Source organism: Phoca vitulina, unplaced genomic scaffold, assembly GCF_004348235.1.
Source record: "Phoca vitulina isolate PV1807 unplaced genomic scaffold, GSC_HSeal_1.0 scaffold25, whole genome shotgun sequence".
In the NCBI taxonomy this organism is placed as follows: Eukaryota; Metazoa; Chordata; class Mammalia; order Carnivora; family Phocidae; genus Phoca; species Phoca vitulina.
In genome coordinates, this window is record NW_022589728.1 from 21198495 (window position 1) to 21218714 (window position 20220).

General features: G+C 42.3%; 2 protein-coding genes across 2 annotated transcripts in view; one reads left to right on the forward strand and one right to left on the reverse strand.

The window, feature by feature from the left end:
- The window catches only part of TRAM1 (translocation associated membrane protein 1), a 31759-nt gene extending 27695 nt beyond the window's left edge, over positions 1 to 4064 (reverse strand). The window contains exon 1 of the mRNA XM_032421789.1: positions 3733 to 4064. Coding sequence (XP_032277680.1) covers positions 3733 to 3855 — 123 coding nt within the window. The 5' untranslated portion in view covers positions 3856 to 4064. The remainder of the gene's footprint in view (positions 1 to 3732) is intronic.
- Positions 4065 to 4140: 76 nt separating this feature from the next.
- XKR9 (XK related 9) overlaps positions 4141 to 20220 on the forward strand; it is an 81806-nt gene continuing 65726 nt past the window's right edge. The window contains exons 1-2 of the mRNA XM_032421742.1: positions 4141 to 4189; positions 13007 to 13144. The gene's annotated coding sequence lies outside the window, so the exon portion shown is untranslated. The remainder of the gene's footprint in view (positions 4190 to 13006; positions 13145 to 20220) is intronic.

Below are 20220 nucleotides of genomic sequence, written 5' to 3' on the forward strand. Positions count from 1 at the left end.
GTATCATGAATATCCTAATGTTTCCTTAATCAAGAGGTCACCAGTTTGGGCTTGATGTTTTTTTCTTGTTAAAATTATACTGTACTTGTCAGAGGAAGGTGTGATTTACTACATTGACTATATGCCCGAAAGATAAAGACAATTTCTGAATATCACATTTCACTTCCCCATCACCTTAAGCTTAAATAAAATTAAGTTCTTAATAAATGAGATGGAGGGGTGCCTGGGTGGCTCAGTTGGTTAAGCGACTGCCTTCGGCTCAGGTCATGATCCTGGAGTCCCGGGATCGAGTTCCACATCGGGCTCCCTGCTCAGCTGGGGCTCTACTTCTCCATCTGACCCTCTTCCCTCTCGTGCTGTCTCTCATTCTCTCTCTCAAATAAATAAATAACATCTTTAAAAAACAAAAAAAAAATGAGGTGGAAAAAAAATGTTAGCATTAAGGCATGTCATCCTTAAAAATACAATAAACCTCCAAAACAGTTCCAAGATAGCTGTAATTGTAAATGTTCCCCCAAATCTGCACGGCACAAACTACCTAGACTCCTGCAAAGAAGCTCCCTTCCAGAAGAAAATATTCCTCTTGGAAACCCCTAACTCCTCACTCCTTTTATCCTCACTTGGATTCCCAAGCACCCTTCTATTTTTCAACTGTTCAAATTTTCCCAACCAAATAGGAAGCCATTAACTAAAGATCATGATTTGCATTATGTAGACAGATACTGACTGTATTAAAACCATGATTTCAAAATTTACAAGCAATTCTTGGTAACATGAAGTTTCCCAGAAATTAAACTTAGATTTCTCCAAAACAGACTACTTTCTTTTAATTAACCTTTTTACATATAATCTCTTTAGATGCTAACCATGGGACCCTTCTCTCACCTAAAAATGCTGTCTTCTATTTTCAACTTTGATAAATATCTAATGAATAATAATAGCTACTATTTATGGCATGGCTCCTGTAAACCAAGCACTGAACTAAAGCCATGATACACATTAGTTAATTTAATTCTCCAAGTAACCCTTGTTACTTGGAGAATGAGCCCTGTTTTACAGAAAGGAAACAAGTTCTGAGAAGTTAAAAGGATCTGCCCTAGGTCACCCTGTGAGCAAGCTGCAGAGCCCTAACTTGAACATGGACCCCTTTAGCTACAGCATCTACACTTCTACAGTATATTTATATTGATTTTTCATTTTGGTTAGTAATACAGTATCTGTTATCACTTTGTCAATTTCTTCGTAAATCCTCTGACATTTTCTCAATATATTCACACAAAGGGCTTAACAGGTTCTACTGCAAAAACATCAACTTCTCTATTACTCTAACACAAATACTGTAATTCTATAGCTATGTTAATTTTGAGATTCAGCAGCAATTATTTTAAAAGTCAAATAGCTAAACTAATTTCGTCAATTTTTCCCTGATATGTAGATAACATGGTACAACTTGCACAAACTTCCTTCTTCTGTATATTACTTTAATGTTCTCTTTTGAACTAAAAACTTCTATTTAGATCTTTGTTGTGTTTACTTAGATTTATAAATTTTACAGATTTACATAGAAGCAAAAATCCACTTACTATTAAAAAAATCATTGACATGGGGTGCCTGGGTGGCTCTGTGGTTTAGAGTCTTTCAATTTTGGCTCAGGTCAAGATCTCAGGGTTGTTGAGACTGAGCTTCGTGGTAGGCTCCATGTTCAGCAGAAGTCGGCTTGTCCCCCTCCCTCTGCTCCCCCCCCCCACTTAAATAAATAAAATCTTAAAAAAAAGAAATCACTGCTACGTGAGGCAAGGTATAGGTGGTGAACTTCCACAGAAATGCGGTAAGAGACTATGAAAACTTTTACATAATAGCAAAGTTACACCATTTCTAAGTGTCGGGATTTCTGATTAATATTCCATTTCACTCAAAGCACTGCAAATATACCCTGCAGGTAATTTTATTCTTAGATCATATTTTTAAAGTCAGGAATTCTTACCATATGGAGATGGGTTATGAAAAGTTTTACAAAATTGAATATACTGTACATACAAAAGTATTACTTCTAATATCAAAACAGAAAGTATAAATATAAAATTGAGAGAGTACAAATGTTCAGAATTGCATTTTTAATATGATACACTCATATAGTACTTTAAACAACCATCAGATGCAGTCACACCATATTATCTGATCCCTGTAACCTAACAATGACTGAGAATACCACAGGTGCTGTTATTTCCTTACACTGAAAAGCTGAGGCTTAGACTTAGGTCACCCAATAGGTAAGTAGCACAGGGCCAGCCTGAAAGCGTAGGACATATGTTAGTTTCCTTCTACCTTCCCTTCCACCATACCTACTACCTCCTTAGCAGTGGGCTAAGTGGAATAAATGACACTGTCAGGAATAAAAACATCTGTCTAGATCCAGAAAAGCCTTTGAGAAGAGAAGCAAAAGTAGACAAAATGTTAAGTTACCTAATAAGATTTATAAAACCCACGTGGAGTCCACCTAAAAATTTTATTCATCTTATTCATAAAAAAACGTATTCGGCTGTCACTGGCAGTCTCATTCTACCAGTTTTCCTCAAGAATTTTTAATGTCATTCATCCAACAAATATTTTTTAAGCACCTACTACGTCTCAGGTGCTATTCTGGGCACTGGAAACAGAGTAATAAAACCTCTAAGTTTCTGCCCTCTCTGAGGTTATATTTCATGAGGAGAGAGACAAACAATACAAAAGTAAAATAATCAGTGTATTTGATGGGGCATAGCGTCTATACAGAAAAATTTAAAAGGAAAAGAAGTTAAGGAATGGGCGTGTGTACTGAGGAGCGAGGGAAAGAAAACCGTAGGATGTTATATACACGTTCACCTTGCAAAGTTTATTACCCACATTCAACAGCTGTTAAATAAGTCATCAAAATACTAGATACGTGGGAAGAGAATTTACACACTCCTGACATTTCCATCCTCTCATATTTCACGAAACAAAAAGAAAATCACTCGGCTTCTTGGCACTGCTGTTCAGAAGCGAGATTTATGGATCAGACCTTGTTTCTTTAAGGGAAAAGCAAGAGCACGGCAAAAAGTTCGCGAAGTGGCAATAATACCAGTTTGGGAGAGAAGAATGAAAACAATCGGGTGTGCCTCAGTGTGCCGAACTCGTGGCGATCACTCGCTGCCCCGCGGCCACCGCCCTTCAAATAGGGAGTGGACGCCCGGCTCCGTCGGTTTCGCGTTCATCCCAAACTCGGTCCTACAGGGGCCCCCCGAGGCCTGGCCTCCACTAATCTCCAGCCCTCGCCGGCCCGACGCACTCGGCGCCCAGCGCCGGCCACCCCCCACCCGCCCGGAGCCAGCTCGGCAGCGCAGGGGCCGCCCTCGCCGCCCGCCGGCCCCTCGCCGGCTGCCACGTAACCCTTCGCGGGAACCAGGAACTGCGCGGCGCGGCCGACGGGAGGGGATGGGACGGGGACGGGGAAGGGGGCGGGGGCTGGGTGTGCGCGGCGGCTAAGGGGGCGACGCGGCGGCCCCCCGCTTCTGCGGGCGGCGGCCAGGCCTGCCGGGACTCGGCATCCCGAGGCCGGCGTGGGGCACGGCAGGGCAGGGCAGGCCTGTACCTAGGGGTCCGGGGGGCCGGCAGCTCCCCCCGGTCCGGTCCCCCGCGGTCCGGGGCCGAGGGGCCGAGGCTGGCAGCCCGAGGAAGGGGCGGCGGGGCGGTTGGGGCGCGGGGCGGACTCACCTCGAACATAAGCCCCAGCAGGAAGACCATCGCCACACAGGAGACGATGTCCGCGTGATTCTGCAGGATGAATTCGTGGCTCAGGACCGGGGGGCTCTTAGTGCTTTTCTTGCGAATCGCCATGGTGAAGCCACCGCCCGTGCCTGCAGGTGCTCCTCCCCGGCTCCGCTCTTTCCAGCTGCTCACCGACTAGCTGCCGCCGCCGCCTCCCCCTGACTGCTCCTCACAGCCCCGCCGCTGCCGGTCGCTGGGGCTTCACTTCCCATCCCACAGCCAGTACGCAGCCGCCGGGGCCGCCCGGAAAAAAAAAAAAAAAAAAAAAAAAAAAAGAAGGCAAGCCCACAGCGGGGGTGAGCATGCGCACCGGGGAGACGGCGCTCGCTCGTGCCGGGGTAGCCCCTGCGAGCCCACAGCGCCGCCTGGGGACCGGAGGCCGTCGACCCACGGCCCCTCCTGGGTAAGGAATAGGAGCGGCACGCCCACTGCTCGGCTCCAGGATGGAGGTTGGGAGTCGTTCGTTTGAGGCGCGAGCTTCCTGCGCCTAGTTAACAGGCTGACTCCGCGGCAGGTCGAGAATGGCCACGTGCTGTGGCGTGCGTGGCCGCAAGCATGCCTTCCCGCCGTCCTGGCCACTCTGGCCTTGGGTGTCAGTGCTTGCTTCCATATAGATTGTCGCTTCTTGTAAGCCAAAACCACCACCACGGTAATCTAAACATAGGACTCTACAGCCTAACTACACAAGGGTAAGATGCATTCTTCAGATTTATTTATTTTTAAAAAGATTTTATTTATTTGACAGAGAGAGAGAGAGAGACAACCAGAGAGGGAACACAAGCAGGGGGAGCGGGAGAGGGAGAAGCAGGCTTCCCGCAGAGCAGGGAGCCCCACGGGCCTCGATCCCAGGACCCCGGGATCATGACCCGAGCCGAAGACGACGCTTATTGACTGAGCCACCCAGGCTTCAGTTTTAGCATCTTAAAAATTAACTTCAGAGTTATTTTAAGCACTCCTGGGGACTAAAAACAACAACAACAACAACAACAACAACAAACCATTTGTTGAAAGCTTGAACTAGTTTATTTTTTCTTTTTTAAAAAGAACACTTCCTATTCCGTCCCACCTACCCATCCCCATCCCTCCCTGCCTCTCACTGAAGACCATCAGGATTAGTTTGGGTTTACTTGCTTGATACTTATTAACAACATTTCTTAGTAATCTAGAGAGATGGTAAAAAAGGTTTGTGGACTAGACAGATCTTCCTCTTTCATCTTTCTACCCAAACCAAGACTCCTTTGTCTTCTTTCTCTTAAATCGCACCACTCTTTACCCATTTGCCAAATCTAGAAACCAAAATCATCCTGGACTGATACCTTTCAGCATCCTTCCACATCCAAACTATTATCACGCTCAGGTAATTCACGCTTCCTTTTCCCCCTTTCCACTGCCACAGCCTCAGGAGGAGACTTACCTTTTACCTACAAAATTACAACTTTGTTGAATTGTTGAGTGGTTTAAGATGATGGGTTTTTGAGTCAGAATTCTGCCACTTATTACCTGAATGACGGTGGGACAAGTTACTTAATCTCTGAGACTCGATTTCCTCATTTATTTATGTATTCATTTATTCAAAAAATATTGAGCATCTACTCATATGCTAGGCACTGGGGATACAGAACCGAAGGAAAAATACAAATTAACCTGTTCTTAGGAGCTTTCATTCTAGAGAGGGGAGAGGATCTTTAAACAGGATTTAGAAGGTGAAACATGTTAAGTTGAGATGAGGGTCCTGGAGAAAAATAAAGCAAAGGGAATAGGGAAAGCACAGGGAAGTTACATTTGCCTGAAGACCTTAAAGGAGGCAAGGGACCAAGCTATGAAGCTATCATCTATTAAAGAGAAGATGATTGTAATTAAATGCAATGCAATTGCATGAGATGAGTCCAGGAAAGTGCTTAGTAGAGAGTTAGGGCTCTCTACACGTTAGCAATTACTGTTCTCCTTTCTGGTCAAATGATTACTAGTTTCACTTACCTCCAAATCACCTTTCAGTTTTTACATTAGAATGATGCATCTAACAGGTTAAAAATTTTTTGGTGGTTTTCCTCTTCCTTCATGGAAATCTAGCAGGACAAAACAGCCCTTCGTGAATTGACCCTGCCTACCCAGACAGGCTCAAACCCAATCTCAGTGTGAGCATTTCCGACTCCACATACTGTACACTCTAGATCACGCTCTCTTCCCACGCTCCCTGCAGCTTTAGCCTATTGCTGCTTCTGTCTGGAATGTTTTCTCCTATCTTCTTCATACACCCAGCACACTCCCACTGTGCCTTCAAGTCTCATTCATGTGTGATCTCTTTGAAACCTTCGCTGACTTTTATGACTGATCTAGGCATTCTGTCTCTTAGGATTCAATTGTATTTTTTGAAAACAAATTTTAAAATTTTAAGTTAAAATTTTATATTTTTTATAATTTATATCACACAGTTCACCTATTTCAAGTTACAATTTGGTGGTTCTTAGAACATTAAAAAAGTTGTGCAGCCATCCCCATATTCTAACTTTAGAGCATTTTTATCACCCTCCAAAAAAATCCTGTACATGTTACCACTCACTCTCCATTTTCCCTCACGGTCTTGGCAGCCCTTGGCAACCACTGATTTACTGCCTCTCTAGATTTGCCTATTCTGACATTTCACATACATAGAATTGTGGTCTTTTGTGACTGACTTCTTTCACTTAAGATAAGTGAGGGTTTTGGGGTTCATCCATATTGTAGCACGTATCAGTATTTCATTCCTTTTTATGGGCAAAATAACATCCATTGTATGGCTATATCACATCTTATTTATCCGTTTATCAGTTGATAGACGTTTGGTTTGTTTCCACCTTTTGGTGATTGTGAGCAATGCTGCTGTGAGCATTAGTGTGTAAGTTTTATATGAACGCTTGTTTTCAGTTCTTTTGGGTGTATACCTAGAGTTGCTGGTCACATGGCAACTTTATGCTTTACTTTTTGAGGACCTATCAGACTGATTTCCAAAGGGGCTGCACCATTTTACAATCCCACTGCAATGTCTGAGGGTTCCAGTTTCTACTCAAACTTGCCAACATTTGTTATTTTCTGTCGGTTAATTTTTTCCATCCCAGTGGTGTAAGGTAGTATCTTATTGTGTCTTAGACGTGCATTTCTCTACTAATGCTGTTGATTAGTAGCCATTTCATGTGCTTACTAACCATTTGTATATCTTTGGAAAAATGTCTCTTCAAATCCTTTGCTATATATTGGGTTTTATTTTTTTAATTCATCGAGTTACGAGTTTTTAAAATATATTCTAGATACAAGTCCCTTTTCAGATACATGATTTGAAAATATTTTCTCCTAGTCTGTCTTTCTGCTTTCTTGATGGTGTCCTTCGAAGCACAAAAGTTTTTAATTTTGATGAAGCCCAGTTGATCTGTGTTCTCTTTTATCCTTTGCTCTTTGTGTACTAAGAAATCATTGCTTAGGGGCGCCTGGGTGGCTCAGTCGGTTAAGCATCTGCCTTCTGCTCGGTTAGGCATCTGCCTTCTGCTCAGGTCAAGATCTCAGAGTCCTGGGATGGGGTCCCAAGCATCTGCCTTCTGTTTGGGTCAAGATCTCAGAGTCCTGGAATGGAGTCCTGCATGGGCTCCCTGCTCAGCGGGGAGCCTGCTTCTCCCTCTGCCTCCCCCCCCCCCACTTGTGCTCTCTCTCTTACTCTGCTCTTTCTCTCTCAAATAAATAAATAAAATCTTAAAAAAAAAAGAAATCATTATTTAACAGAAGGCGACAAAGATTTACTCCTGTGGCTTTTTTTTTTCTAAGAGCTTTACAGTTTTAGCTTTTGCATTTAAGTCTATGATAAATCAGTTGTATTTTGTACCTCTTCTGATCGCTTCTGTTTTCTCAGTAAAATATGAAACGAAATCATCAGTAGTGGGGATGGTACAATGGAGTTTGAAGAGAGGATGGGGTAAAACTGTGGGAGGGTGAATGGATTGGGGAACATAATCAGAAAGCAGAGCCTCCTTGAGACTTGTGGACATAAATTCAAAGTGACACTTGTCTCCAGTCACACCCCCTGCTTGGATCCAGGTGTGGAGAAGACAGAATGCTGAGTTTTGCAAGGCCTGTGTGGTAGAGGGGCAAGGATTGTTGAGGATGTTTGCAGATGAGGGCAGGGCTAATGAAATGAACGCTGTTAGGCATGGTTGTGCTCCAATCCTCTATCACCCTCCAGCCTATAGTCCACCTTTTTCTGCTGTGAAAGGCAAACCTCTGCAGACTGCATCCCTGAGGCTCCCTTGCCCTCTGACTTCTAGTTGAATTCGGCCGAGGGAAGGCACTGGCCAAAAATCAGGAGAGTTTTGGGGATTTATTGTCCTTTGATTCCTCCTTGCTTTACTGTTTCTGGCAGTGGCTGTGTTTTTCTGTGGTCTTAGCCCTTGTCAGGTAACCCTTCTCTGTTCAGCTCTCCCTGGGCTCAGTGAGCTCATTCTCTCCCTGGCTTCTTCAGGCTGTTGGTGATAATGGCTTCCCACATTCCTAATCATCAGGAGCTTCCCTATCTCTTGTTTGTTCCCTCCACCTGCCCACTCCTCTGTGAACAGGCACTTCATTAAACCCTCTCCAGCCAAACCCTTCTGAACATGCCATCTCTTCCTTGCCAGTTCTCTGACAGATGCAAAGGACAGAGAAATAGTGCTGGGGCCTCTGAATGGGGGCTGCCCATGGGGTTGAAGATGGTTGGAGTGGGGCTAGTTGGTTGAGAAGGAAGTGGTCAGGGAGATGGATGCTGGGAGTGAGTTCACATGTTGTCATTGGTCATTGGCCAGGAGATGGCAAGGGTATGATGAAGGGAGGAGGAATGTACTGGAAGGGAGGAGTCAAGGCACCAGGAAGCTAGGGTGCTTGACACACACTTTTACATGGATATTCAGTCACCAAGAATGACTGGAGGAGTAGAATGGGAAGGGAGCCAGGAAATGAGCCAGGTGCTAACGTCTGACATAAATGAAGAGGAGTCAGAGAGTTTAGCAGATGATTGCCACAGGGAGATAGTGGGTGGTATAGTTGGAGGGCATGGGCTTCCAGAAGAGCTGGGGTTTTTGAGCGAGGGAGGAAAACTGTGATCAGCCATAAGGATCATGAAAAACACCCACTCCACCCCTGGTGGTATGTGAGGAGTGAGAGGGAAGAAACAGCCACCTCTTGACAAGGCACTAAGGAAAGCAGGTTTCAGTTTTCAGTTAGAGCTGTAGCAGGCTACTGCATTAGAGGGTGAAGAAAATATTCAGAAAGTGGTGGAAGGTGTGGAGGATTTGGCAGATTACACAGCTGGGGTTCCAGGGGATAAAGTATAGAAGGGTTTAGGGGCCAGGGGGTTGGATTTTAGTTTATGTCACCAAGGGGATGAACAGAATCATGTGGGGGAAGAGAAGATGGTGACAATGGATGACACTGGAGGTTTGCTTCTGGAGGGTACCAAGGTGGAAAGTGTTCAAATGCATGGTGGAATTATTCTCATGGTCTTTTAGGGGAAAGCAGGGAATCTGTTCTAATTTTAACTTCCTTTTTAGGATTGGCCTCTTAAGGAGTTTATGAGGAGGGGTGACTGCCATTGAATCCTCTCAGGTTGGGTCATGGTAGTGGGGAAAGTTGTCTTACCAAGGCCCTTGGGGCTCTGGAGGCTTCTTTCAAGCAGACTGGTTGCTCAGGTATGTCCCACTCTGGAGGCCATTTTGTGTCCAGCACAGTGCTGACCACAGTACTATACAGCGTACAGTAACCACATCCTGGATAAGTGATTTTTTGGCAAATGTAGCTCGGGCCCTCAGACGTTGGGATTCTCAGGATACTTCCAATGATGTAGAAAAGGACAAAAGGCAGATTATGTGGATTTGGGTCTATCCAGGAAGATCTTTGGCATAGGGTTGCTACAGTTATGAGAAATACAAAAGAAACAGAAAGATGATCTTTGTCCTGAAAGATCTCTAGTTGGCCACCTTAGACCTATATGAGGATGAAAAACACTTCTGAGAGGATATGAGAGTGAAATGCAAGAAGGTGCCTAAAAAAAGTGAGAACGAAAGTGGGACTGTTGCATTTTCACCTCTCCTAGATTCCAGAAGGATGAAGGATGAGGAACTGTTTGTTGCATGCCTACTACGTTCCAGGTATTTTGCTTTCACATGGGTTAGAACATTTAGTCTTGTTACTAGTAGGAAAGACTGGCAGGAGTTGTTACTAGTAGGAAAGACTGGCAGGAGATGCAGTGTTGTTACTAGTAGGAAAGACTGGCAGGACATGACACATCACACCTGGAGGTGGTTGAGGGAGGGCTGGCTGGTAAAGATGATGAAAGTCTGTGACCCACCTAGACCACTCCTATGTCCTTAGGGCTAGGACTGTGATCTTATGACTCTGGAAGCTTAAGGGGCCCAATGTAGACTTTCTCTCCTTTAACCTATAACTTATTTCACTTTATTTAATCTTGCTTTATTTAATACATCAAGGGCCCAAGTCAAAGCTTCTCTGATAGAAGAGAGATCAGTTTCAGAGAGTGGTGCAAAGTGAAGATAGGGAAACAAGAGTGTAAATGCATCCAAGAAGTTTGGCTTTGAAGAGGAAGAGAGAGCAGGGTATGTAACTAAAGAGGAATAAAGGATCCAGGTAGGTTTTGTGTTTGCTTTTGAATGATGTGACAGTTGTGCATGTTTAGATGACAAGAAGGAGGGACGAGAGGGAGAGGTTGAAGACACTGGGCGATGGGAAGAGGTGGGAATGATGGACTGAGGTCTCTGTGGTTTGTGATCCACCAGAACATAGGTAGAGGGTTACATTTACATAGGAGGGGACACCAGTTTTCACACTGAAAGGACGGAGAAAAGGTCAGGAGAGACAAGGCAGTCATGGATCTGCAAGTGGAGGTTCTCCCACATGGGTGATGAGATCAGGAGAGCCAATGCAAGGAAGACTGGGAGCCAGATTCCTTTTCTGAATGAATGAATGAATGGGGAGACTAATGGCAGTATGGGTGGAGGGAAAGATGGCTGAAGGAGCAGGGGTTTTTCAGGAGTAGGGTGGCACTGTAATGGTTTGGAGAGGGAGGGGATTGTCAGCCCCTCCTAAGAGAGCTGAAGGAGATTGGTGGTTTGAGGGGAGGGCTATGATACAGTCAAAGCAACTGGTGAAGGGAATGTTGGGTGTAACAGTTGAGGATGGAGGGGAGTTTATTTATAGTGGGATGGATTATATTAGTTGTAATTCTTTTAGTTGCAAGTGCCTGAAAAGATATATTGGGCTAAAAGTTAACAGATTGAAAAAAAGAAGCTTCAGGATCTGGAGTGTGTTGTGGATCTTAGAAACTAGAACCAGGCATTTGACCTCATTGGGACTCTCAACACATCTTTTTTCTCTTTTGTTTCAGCTTGCTTCATTCTTCCCTGTTGTAATTGGAATTTACTTACATGGCGGAGAACATGGTCATTTGGAAGTTCTGTCAGAATAATCCCAAGGAGATACCTAGACCAGTCTGGCTTGGTAGCATGATCATTTCTGGGTCAGTTTTTGGTTCACCCATTTTGGGTTCCCCGCTTTTCCCTGTGGCTAGGGTAGGTGTGTTTATTACTGGAAAGTGTGGAGGAAGGGGTGTTGGGCAAATAAGAACATGAACCACCACAGGTACTCCAGAGAACATGGCTTTGGAGGTCAAGGAACAGCAGGAAGTGGTTGGATCAGGGGAGAAAAATCCAGTAGCAGCATGGACATGAGTGAATGAGAGTAATAGACAATGGAGTGACTTGTATTTGAGGCAATGGCCAAGGACTATGGAGATGCACAGTAGGAAAAGATTTCTGAAATAGTCTCAGCAGACACAGATAGAAGAGGGGGTCTTAGTTGGAATTTATTGTGCTGCCAAGAGGGTTTTAGTTCTCAGGAACAGATAGGAAGATGGTAGTAGGTAAGCGGTTCCTGGGGAGGGTGTCACATGCAGAACACAGCAGCAGATTTGGGGAATGCTTCATGAAATAATTGGGAGGCCACCCAGTAGATCACTTTCACCTGAGGAGATAGAACTAATGAAAGCATCTTTCTGTGCAAAGTGCTTTCCTAAATGGCTTCTAACATTAGAAGGCCTCATGCCTCAGGGAATTTTGGGAATGAAACTTTTAAGCCCGCCAGATTCTCTAACATTAGAAGGCCTTATGAACTGAGTTGATATCTTGGAGCCATCAAAAATGGTATATGGCTCAGTGCCTAGTAGAATCAAGGTCCGGGGGTGGCGGCGAAGGATTCTTTGGACCTGTTTCCTTGTTTTCATCAGCCTGTGTGCTCTAACACAAGGCTTGCAGCACAGATGAAAACAACTAAAATGGTTACAACCTCCCAGGTGCTGTTGATATACGTTAATTTTAACCTCATATCAACCTAGAACCTAATGTTATTCCTATTTAAAATAAGGAAACAGAGGCTCAGCAAAATAACGTAAGATTTTACAACCATCAAATTTTAATTCCCAAGATGAAAAATGTGCATTTTATGTAAGATTTTACTAAAGAGTAAATTCGGTGTTTTGTGGAGCTTAATTGGTATAAATCAAAGTGAAATAATCACAATAGGTGAATATATTGTTAACAATAACAACAAAGGGGCACCTGGGTGGCTCAGTCATTGAGCGTCTGCCTTCGGCTCGGGTGGTGGCCCCAGGGTCCTGAAATCGAGTCCCGCATCGGGCTCCCTGCTCAGCGGGAAGCCTGCTTCTCCCTCTCCCTCTCCCCCTGCTTGTGTTCCTTCTCTCGCTTTGTCTCTTTCTGTCAAATAAATAAATAAAAATAAAAAAAACAATAACAACAAAAATAATAGCAACTAATACTTATTGGGTATCAAGCGCTGTGCTAAACACTATGGATATTTAATGCTCATAACAACTCACTGAGTTAGGTACTGTTATTCCTTTTCTACAGATGAGGAATTGATTGGACAAATACTATTACTAAACCATTATCAGTACACCACTACCACGATGAATGGAAACTGGAATAGGTCACATATGGGGAAATCAGTTAGTAGTTTATTTTGATTTGGGGCATGAGCACTAGTCTGGGGAAAAGAGAAAGGGCTCTGTTCCTGAGACTGCCTACGACAAATGTTTAGTTTTGTCCCTGTGAAACAAGGCACATTTATTCCCTAGGCAATTTATCGCTCCTTCTGAGCATTACTCATAACCACTGTCATTTTCTTTGGTTTTCAGATCGCATCTACATCCTCAAATTAGAGCACAAATACTGCTCTGCTAAGTGGAGTGGGGATTAAAAGGAATGAGTGACCAAGGACTAATTTAGCTTGGGGGCATGGAAGAACGGTGATGGTGATGCTATTTACCCAAAGTGTGAGTTGGGAGAGGGCGGTAATCAGGAATGTGAAATTGTGGATTGTATTGAGTTTCTTCACATTGATGTGTGGTCTTTGGGAGACAGCCAAAGGAAGAGTTTCTGCAGTTAGCAAAGGATTTAGGCCTGGGGCTTTGGTGAATGATTCAAGCTCAAGCATACATCTGGAAATTGATCAGCATTATGGTAATGGTTAACACCACTAAAATGGATTCGATCTTTGAGGTGGTGAATAAAAAGAAAGAACAATGTTATTTAGTCTTAGCAAAGAGGCTGAAAGGGGATTGGGAGCTTAATTATGTATATGGCTTTTAATAGCAATGATTTTCAGAGTGTTTTTCAAACAATGATTTCCTGTGAAGTCTCCATAAAATCTGAATGATGAAACTTTTAAGCCCACCAGATTCTTTACCGCTATAATCCTAATAACTGATTTATTTTAGGCTTAAATGCTCTTGCAAGGAATGTGCTGGTCCAAAGTTTAGTATTATTATAAATTATTTCCTCTGAAGTTGAACTTCATTAAAAAATACTGAAACAGAGAAGTAATAAAATGGGGGAAGAAAAGGAGAATAATTATATTAAAGAACTGAATTCTGGGGTGCCTGGATGGCTCAATCAGTTAAGCCTCTGACTCCTGATTTCAGCTCAGATCATGATCTCAGGGTCATGAGATCGAGCCCCTGCGTTGGGCTCCACTCTCAGCGGGGAGTCTGCATGGGATTCTCTCTCTCCCTCTGCCCTTTCCCCCCTCTCAAATAAATAAATAAATCTTAAAAAAAAAAAAAAGAACTGAATTCCAAGAAAAATTGTTTTAAGAGTAGCTTCCAGGAAGTCAAGGCAAAAAGTGATCATGGTGAATTATCTATACATCATTCCATGTACAGTTTTTGAAACATGGTTAATTATTAGTATCACATGGATCCCCTCTCGCCTGGAGAATGGGTCTTACAATGGGTCTTACAAGGGGTCTGGGAAGCTGTGTATTTTTAAAAATTTCCCCAGGTGATTTTTTTTTTTAAAGATTTTTATTTATTTTTTGACAGGGAGAGAGGGAACACAAGCAGGGGGAGTGGGAGAGGGAGAAGCAGGCTTCCTGCGGAGCAGAGAGCCCGATGCGTGGCTCGATCCCAGGACCCTGGGACCATGACCTGAGCTGAGGGCAGACACTTAACGACTGAGCCACCCAGGTGCCCCTGCCCAGGTGATTTTGATGATTAGCCAAATTTGACAAATACTAAGTCTAATAAAGGAAACATATTAGTTCACAGGAGAGAAAACCTTTTATCTAGCTCTGAAATCTGAAATGGATTTTGTTCCATGGATACCAAAGAACATTGAATAATAAAATAGACAATGTCCTCAATAGCATTAAAAAAACTCCAGAGATTTTGTGTGTATTTCACACGAACCTTTGACAAATACAAACCAACAACGCAATACTAAATTAGAATTCTGTTGATGTAGGAAAAGAATCATCTGGGTTGATAGAAAAAACTGTATTCCTTGGTCCTCTTCAGAAATTCTGATTCAGTCAATCTGGGTAGGGCCCAGAAATGTGCATTTGAAATATTCAAGTGCCCCAGCTGATAGGGATGCAAGTGGTCCAAGAGTACATTTTGTGCTGGGAGAATGGATGGCTAAGAGTATTCCTGGGAGTTTCAGGTTTAGATATAAAATCTATAGATATACCATTTGTGACAGACATTTTTACCCTTTCTGAAAACTGATTTAGCAGAAGGAGGCTGGATTATCTGCTTCCACAGAGTATGCTGGGAAGACTTCTGTGGTACAAAACCAGAGAGCTTCTGTTAGTGAAAATTTTTCTTCAACCCTTGGGAAAATATGAAAAGCATAGGTTGCTTCATATGGCTCTAGAGTAGTGTCAGTCTCACCCTAAAAGGAGGAAGTGGATACTCAGTGGATTAAAATCTTCTGGAATCAAAGCAACAAACATGGGAAAACTAATTGACTGGTCTTTTGGTAGAGATGCACTTTCCTCCAAACACGTAAGTGCCAAAGATAGCACGGTATTAATATACTCATGCACAAAATAAGGTCATATACATGTAGCCCGGCTTGCTGCAGCCTAACTTCTATTTGGAAGCCTCTGATTTGGAAACATATTTTCTCCAGAAGAGTGCTTCTTCAGGGTCATTAGCCACCCCAAAGTTCTTAAAAACACTAGTAAACGTCAGTGAGGGAATCTGTCATATCAGTGTTAGCTTTCCTGCAAATTTTGTCATGGGTAACTTAACCGACTATAGAGAAAGTGTTAGCTGAAGTCTCTGAGAGATAGAGGTGGAGTCTTTTCCTCTTTACATTGGCTAATTACTGAATCCTAAGTTCAGTTTAGATCTCAGTAGGAGAAACTCGAACTATGATAGATCTTTAATACTGTACTATATTAGGGCTGGAATACAAAGTTGGGAATCTACCATACAGTTATAAATAGCACTCTGCTGGATTCGGGTGACCTCAGGTCTAGTTATCTTTAGATGGCTTTCATATGCAGTGAAACTTTAAAGGCCACGGACGTCTTTGACTCCAGTTCACCTTAATTCTCCAGGTTCTCCAGGATACTAGGGGCAGGATTTCCTCTTGGAAAACGTTATGCTTGACATTTGTATCCATTAAGGAATATGAACTTGCAGACTGTTATCCTTAGGGCTAAGAGAACACCAAATAAGCACGTATCTCTCATTGTTTCGAATTCCTGGTAATTTTTGCAGGAGACAGTTCTGTGACAAAAGTGCTTGCTTCACTGGACTAAAAGAGTTGGAACTCACCCATTGCATAATATCAGTATTTTGACATTAAAATGTTTAGTTTATATCAAACTATTTACTTAATTTAAAAATTAAATAGTACTAAACAGGAAAACCATTTCCCAATTTCTTTCTACTTTTGAGATTCTTTTTCTGGCATTAGTAAAATGCTTATACTTCTATTTCCTGATTTGTTAATTTTAGACTTTACTTTCTGTTATCTGAGGTGATGATTTAGCATTCTCAATCTCTCAATTTAGCATTCTCAAACTCTCAATAGTTTCCTTTCCTCTATTATCCTAGAACATAATTTTTAGTCAGTGCTTACATTATTGCCTATGTAAAATTGCAGTGACGGATACTATTTCATAATTCTTCCTTCCTTGTGTAGCTTTTGCTTTTTGGAATCCAATGACTGCCTCATTTTTTCCTCACCAGTATAGTTTTCTATTAACTGGTCATTGTTTCAGTTGTTCAACTAGAGCTGTTGTATGACCACCAGCAGTTTTTTTCCTCCCAAAGGCTCAAACATACTAGAGAATCCGTCAGTTCCATTTTCCCCTCTGGAGATCTCTCTCTCTCTCTCTGAGCCCCCACTTCCTCCTGCTCCAATCTAGAGCAGGTTTTGGGCACACCTTTGTCTTAGAACTTACTTTTTTTTTTTTTTTTAAAGATTTTATTTATTTATTTGACAGAGAGAGACACAGTGAGAGAGGGAACACAAGCAGGGGGAGTGGGAGAGGGAGAAGCAGGCTTCCCGCTGAGCAGGGAGCCCAATGCGGGACTCGATCCCAGGACCCTGGGATCATGACCTGAGCTGAAGGCAGATGCTAAACGATTGAGCCACCCAGGCACCCCTAGAACTTACTTTTGACATTTTTCTGTGTTGGATTTACTATTTCGATTGTGTGCCTTTCTTTTTTTGTTCTTCTGGAGTGCATTATCCAGCAGGTCCCTAGAGGTGCATGCAGCTATACGTTTTGAGTCCTTGCACTCACACCATTGATTGGTTGGTTATAAACTTCTCGGACAAATAATTTCCTCCCTCAGATTTTTGAAGGCATTATGTCCTAACACACTGTAAAAGGCAGTGCTGTTTTGATCATGCTCCATTCTAAGTGATTCCAAACCCCCAATCCTACCACCATACCCACAACCCAGAATCTTTTAAGATCTCCTCTTTACCCCCGATGTTCTGAAATTTTATAATGTTATGACTTAGTATGACTTAGTGTTATGACTTATGTGGATCTTTCTTACATTGCTGGGCCTTTAGTAGACCCTTTCAACGGAAAGACTCATGTCCTTCAGTTCTAGGAAATTTTCTTGTATTTCTTTTTTGATAATTTCTGACTATTTTCAGTTCTGTTTTTCTGGAACCCCTATTACTTTGATGTTATACCTCCTGGTTTCCTCCCAAAGCCTTCCATCTTTTCCCTTTGTTTTCTTTGTTTTGTTGTTGTTTTGTTTTCCAAAAACTTTCTCAACTCTGTTTCCCAAAATTTCTCTGTTTTGGTTATATATTTTTACTTTGCAAGGTTTTTTCATAGAGCTGTTTTTCATAGTATCCTATTCTTGCTTTACAAATTATACCTTCCCTCATCTAAGAATACTAATAATTAAAATTTTTTTTACATTGTCTTTTTCTCCCTATTCTTGCTTATTTTGTTCTTTCATTTCTGATGAGCTTTGGATTTCTGTTTATATTAAGAGATACTGATTGGAAACTGTATATATGTGTGGGTAAGTGTATGGGAGGGTTTGTCAGATTGTAGGCTTCACTGTAGGGAGATTTGGCCATTCTGTTGTAGAGCCCATATATAAATGTATGTAAAGGTTTTTTTTTTTTTTTTTTTTTTTGGCTGTACCATTCATTTTCTCTGGAGATGAAATTCCCAATCTTCTACCTTGCAGTTGTCTACTTGGAAACTGCTGTTCTGGGGACAGGTAAGGAAAGGGGAATGGAAGTTTACTGTTCTTTCACTTATTTTTTTTTTTTCTGCCTTTCACTTCTAAGAATAAACTTTGGTTTCTTTTTTGGGGTAGCAGTTGCCTGGCTGTGTAGCACTCGGGTATGTTGCACATATAAGCTTTCAACAATCCCTCTTTTAGAACAGAGCACTGCCCCCACCTTCTGCTTCTGCAGCACCTGGTGCCTCTCGGCCCTAACTTCTCAAGGGGTTGTTAGGGTGAATTGGCTTTCTTCCCTCCTACAGCAATTTTAGGCTATCGTTGTATGACTGCCCTAGCTCTATCTGTAGTCTTTCAAAATTTGGTTATAATCTGTGCAATCCCCTCTTGCACTCTGTCTTCTCTGCTTTGTAGCTTTTACTGTTTTTTTTTTCTTTTAAATCTATAACTCTGTACACTTAATATATATTTTTTTATTGGGTCTTGGAAAGGAGTAGCGATAAACATGTGGTAAGTCTGCCAGAAATAGTACTAAATAGAATTACATTTTAAAAGAATAATGCTTAATGTTTCTTGAAACTGCCTATAATGTTAATGGATTTTAATGTGGATTTGTTGAGGATTCAGAATTTTAGCATTTATAAGCAATCCTTCAGGGTAAAATTGGTAATATGCAGTAACAATATGATAATATTGTTGAGCATTTAGTGTCATATAATCCAATAATGGGTAAAATAAGCATAAACAGCACATAAAAGTCTTCATTTAATACTATTGACCTTTTTTTTTTTTGGCTGCTAAAACACCTCTGTCCTGGTGATTATCCTATCCTTGATCAAGCTTTCTTATAGTTTTGGTATCTTTCCAGAGATATTTTCTGCATAACACAAGTGAATACACGTATCTATCCCTCTTCCATTCTCCATTTTAATTCCAAATGTTTCAGAAGGCCCAGCACTAAGGTGGCTGGAAGTAAGACTTTCACAATCAATATTTCAAATATTGAACTTTTTTTTCTATCAAAACAAAGTATCCTTTCAAGCCCCCCCCCCCCCCCCCCCTGTGGATTGGAGGAAAAGACTGATTATGGTACATTTTCCTGCTCCAACAATTCCTGGAAGTTGGTAGCAAGTTTCATGCTGATCCATGCTCTGGTAAGCAAGGAGGGACTTGCAAGGGAGGGGACACTAATGTATAGTACTGGCAGAATTAAGAAGAACCTGCACTTGAATCTTTTCTCATTTTCCCCAGGATTTTAGCTTCCCTGTTACTAGCCAACTTTACTGACTTTTTCTTGAAGTGACAATCTGGAGATACGAAAACACTCCCAGATAACTTAAAAAACACTCAAAAAATCTCACAGAAACATACGGAAGAGATTCAGTTTGCACAGAATTGGTCTAGTCATTCTGTGAGCTACTGCAGAGAACTATTTTATGTACATTGGAGGGAAAGGAAAGCTATTCAGTAAGGAATCAATATTGCTCCAGAATCTTCCTATGACTCTTTATCTGAGAACAGTCCTCACCCACTCTGGCCACAGGGGTAGGCATGTGACCAAAGCTGGGCCAAATATAGTACGTCATGTTCTGTAGATCACAGAGACTGGCTCAAGGACAGGGTAATGAGCCAGTTTAAGTCATTGAGTCCTTCCCTAGGATTTTTCAAATCAAAGCTGAGAGAACCAGTTTTGCCTGCTGGTTATGGAATGGTTAGGATATGAGCCCAGAGCTGCCTGTAGCCATGCCCCGTGCCATGTGAGGAAGCCAATCTGCTCTGGGGTCTCTGACATGCAGAAAAGGAAGTAGAAATGAGAGGTTTGGGGATCCCATTTGATGGGATCCAAATCTTCGTTCTTGTTTACAAGCCTGGTTCCACCCTTACCCTTCTTAGGTTGGTTACATGTGTCAACCAACTTTTACTTGAGCTAGTTGAAAATAAGTCTCTGTCACTTGCAGCAAAATATATTATACCTATTTAGCCCCAGCTCCATAGATCTAAGTGCCTTCTAGGTATCTCCCTTTGGATGTTCCTTGGGACTTCAAACTCATCTGTAGTAGAATGCAGCTTTCCGTCCTTACCCATTCTACTTACTCCATTTCCTTTATTTTCTTATCTTGAGTATCAGGTCAGCATGTACTCAGCTGTCCAAGCCAGAAACCAAAGCTCTCCTAGACTTCTCCCTTTCTACTTGATCCCCATCCTTCAAGATCTAGTAGTTTCTAAGTGCTGTTCCTTTTCATAAATATTTCTCGTATCTGTTACCCTGTCTTCTATTACCTTTGAGACCCTTTCTGCTGCTTTTTCACTTCTCCCACTGTACTGAAAACACCAAATCTCAGAATCCTTACCCTGTCTACTGTTGAATGGGGTTCCCTTCTGGTCCCAGATGATTG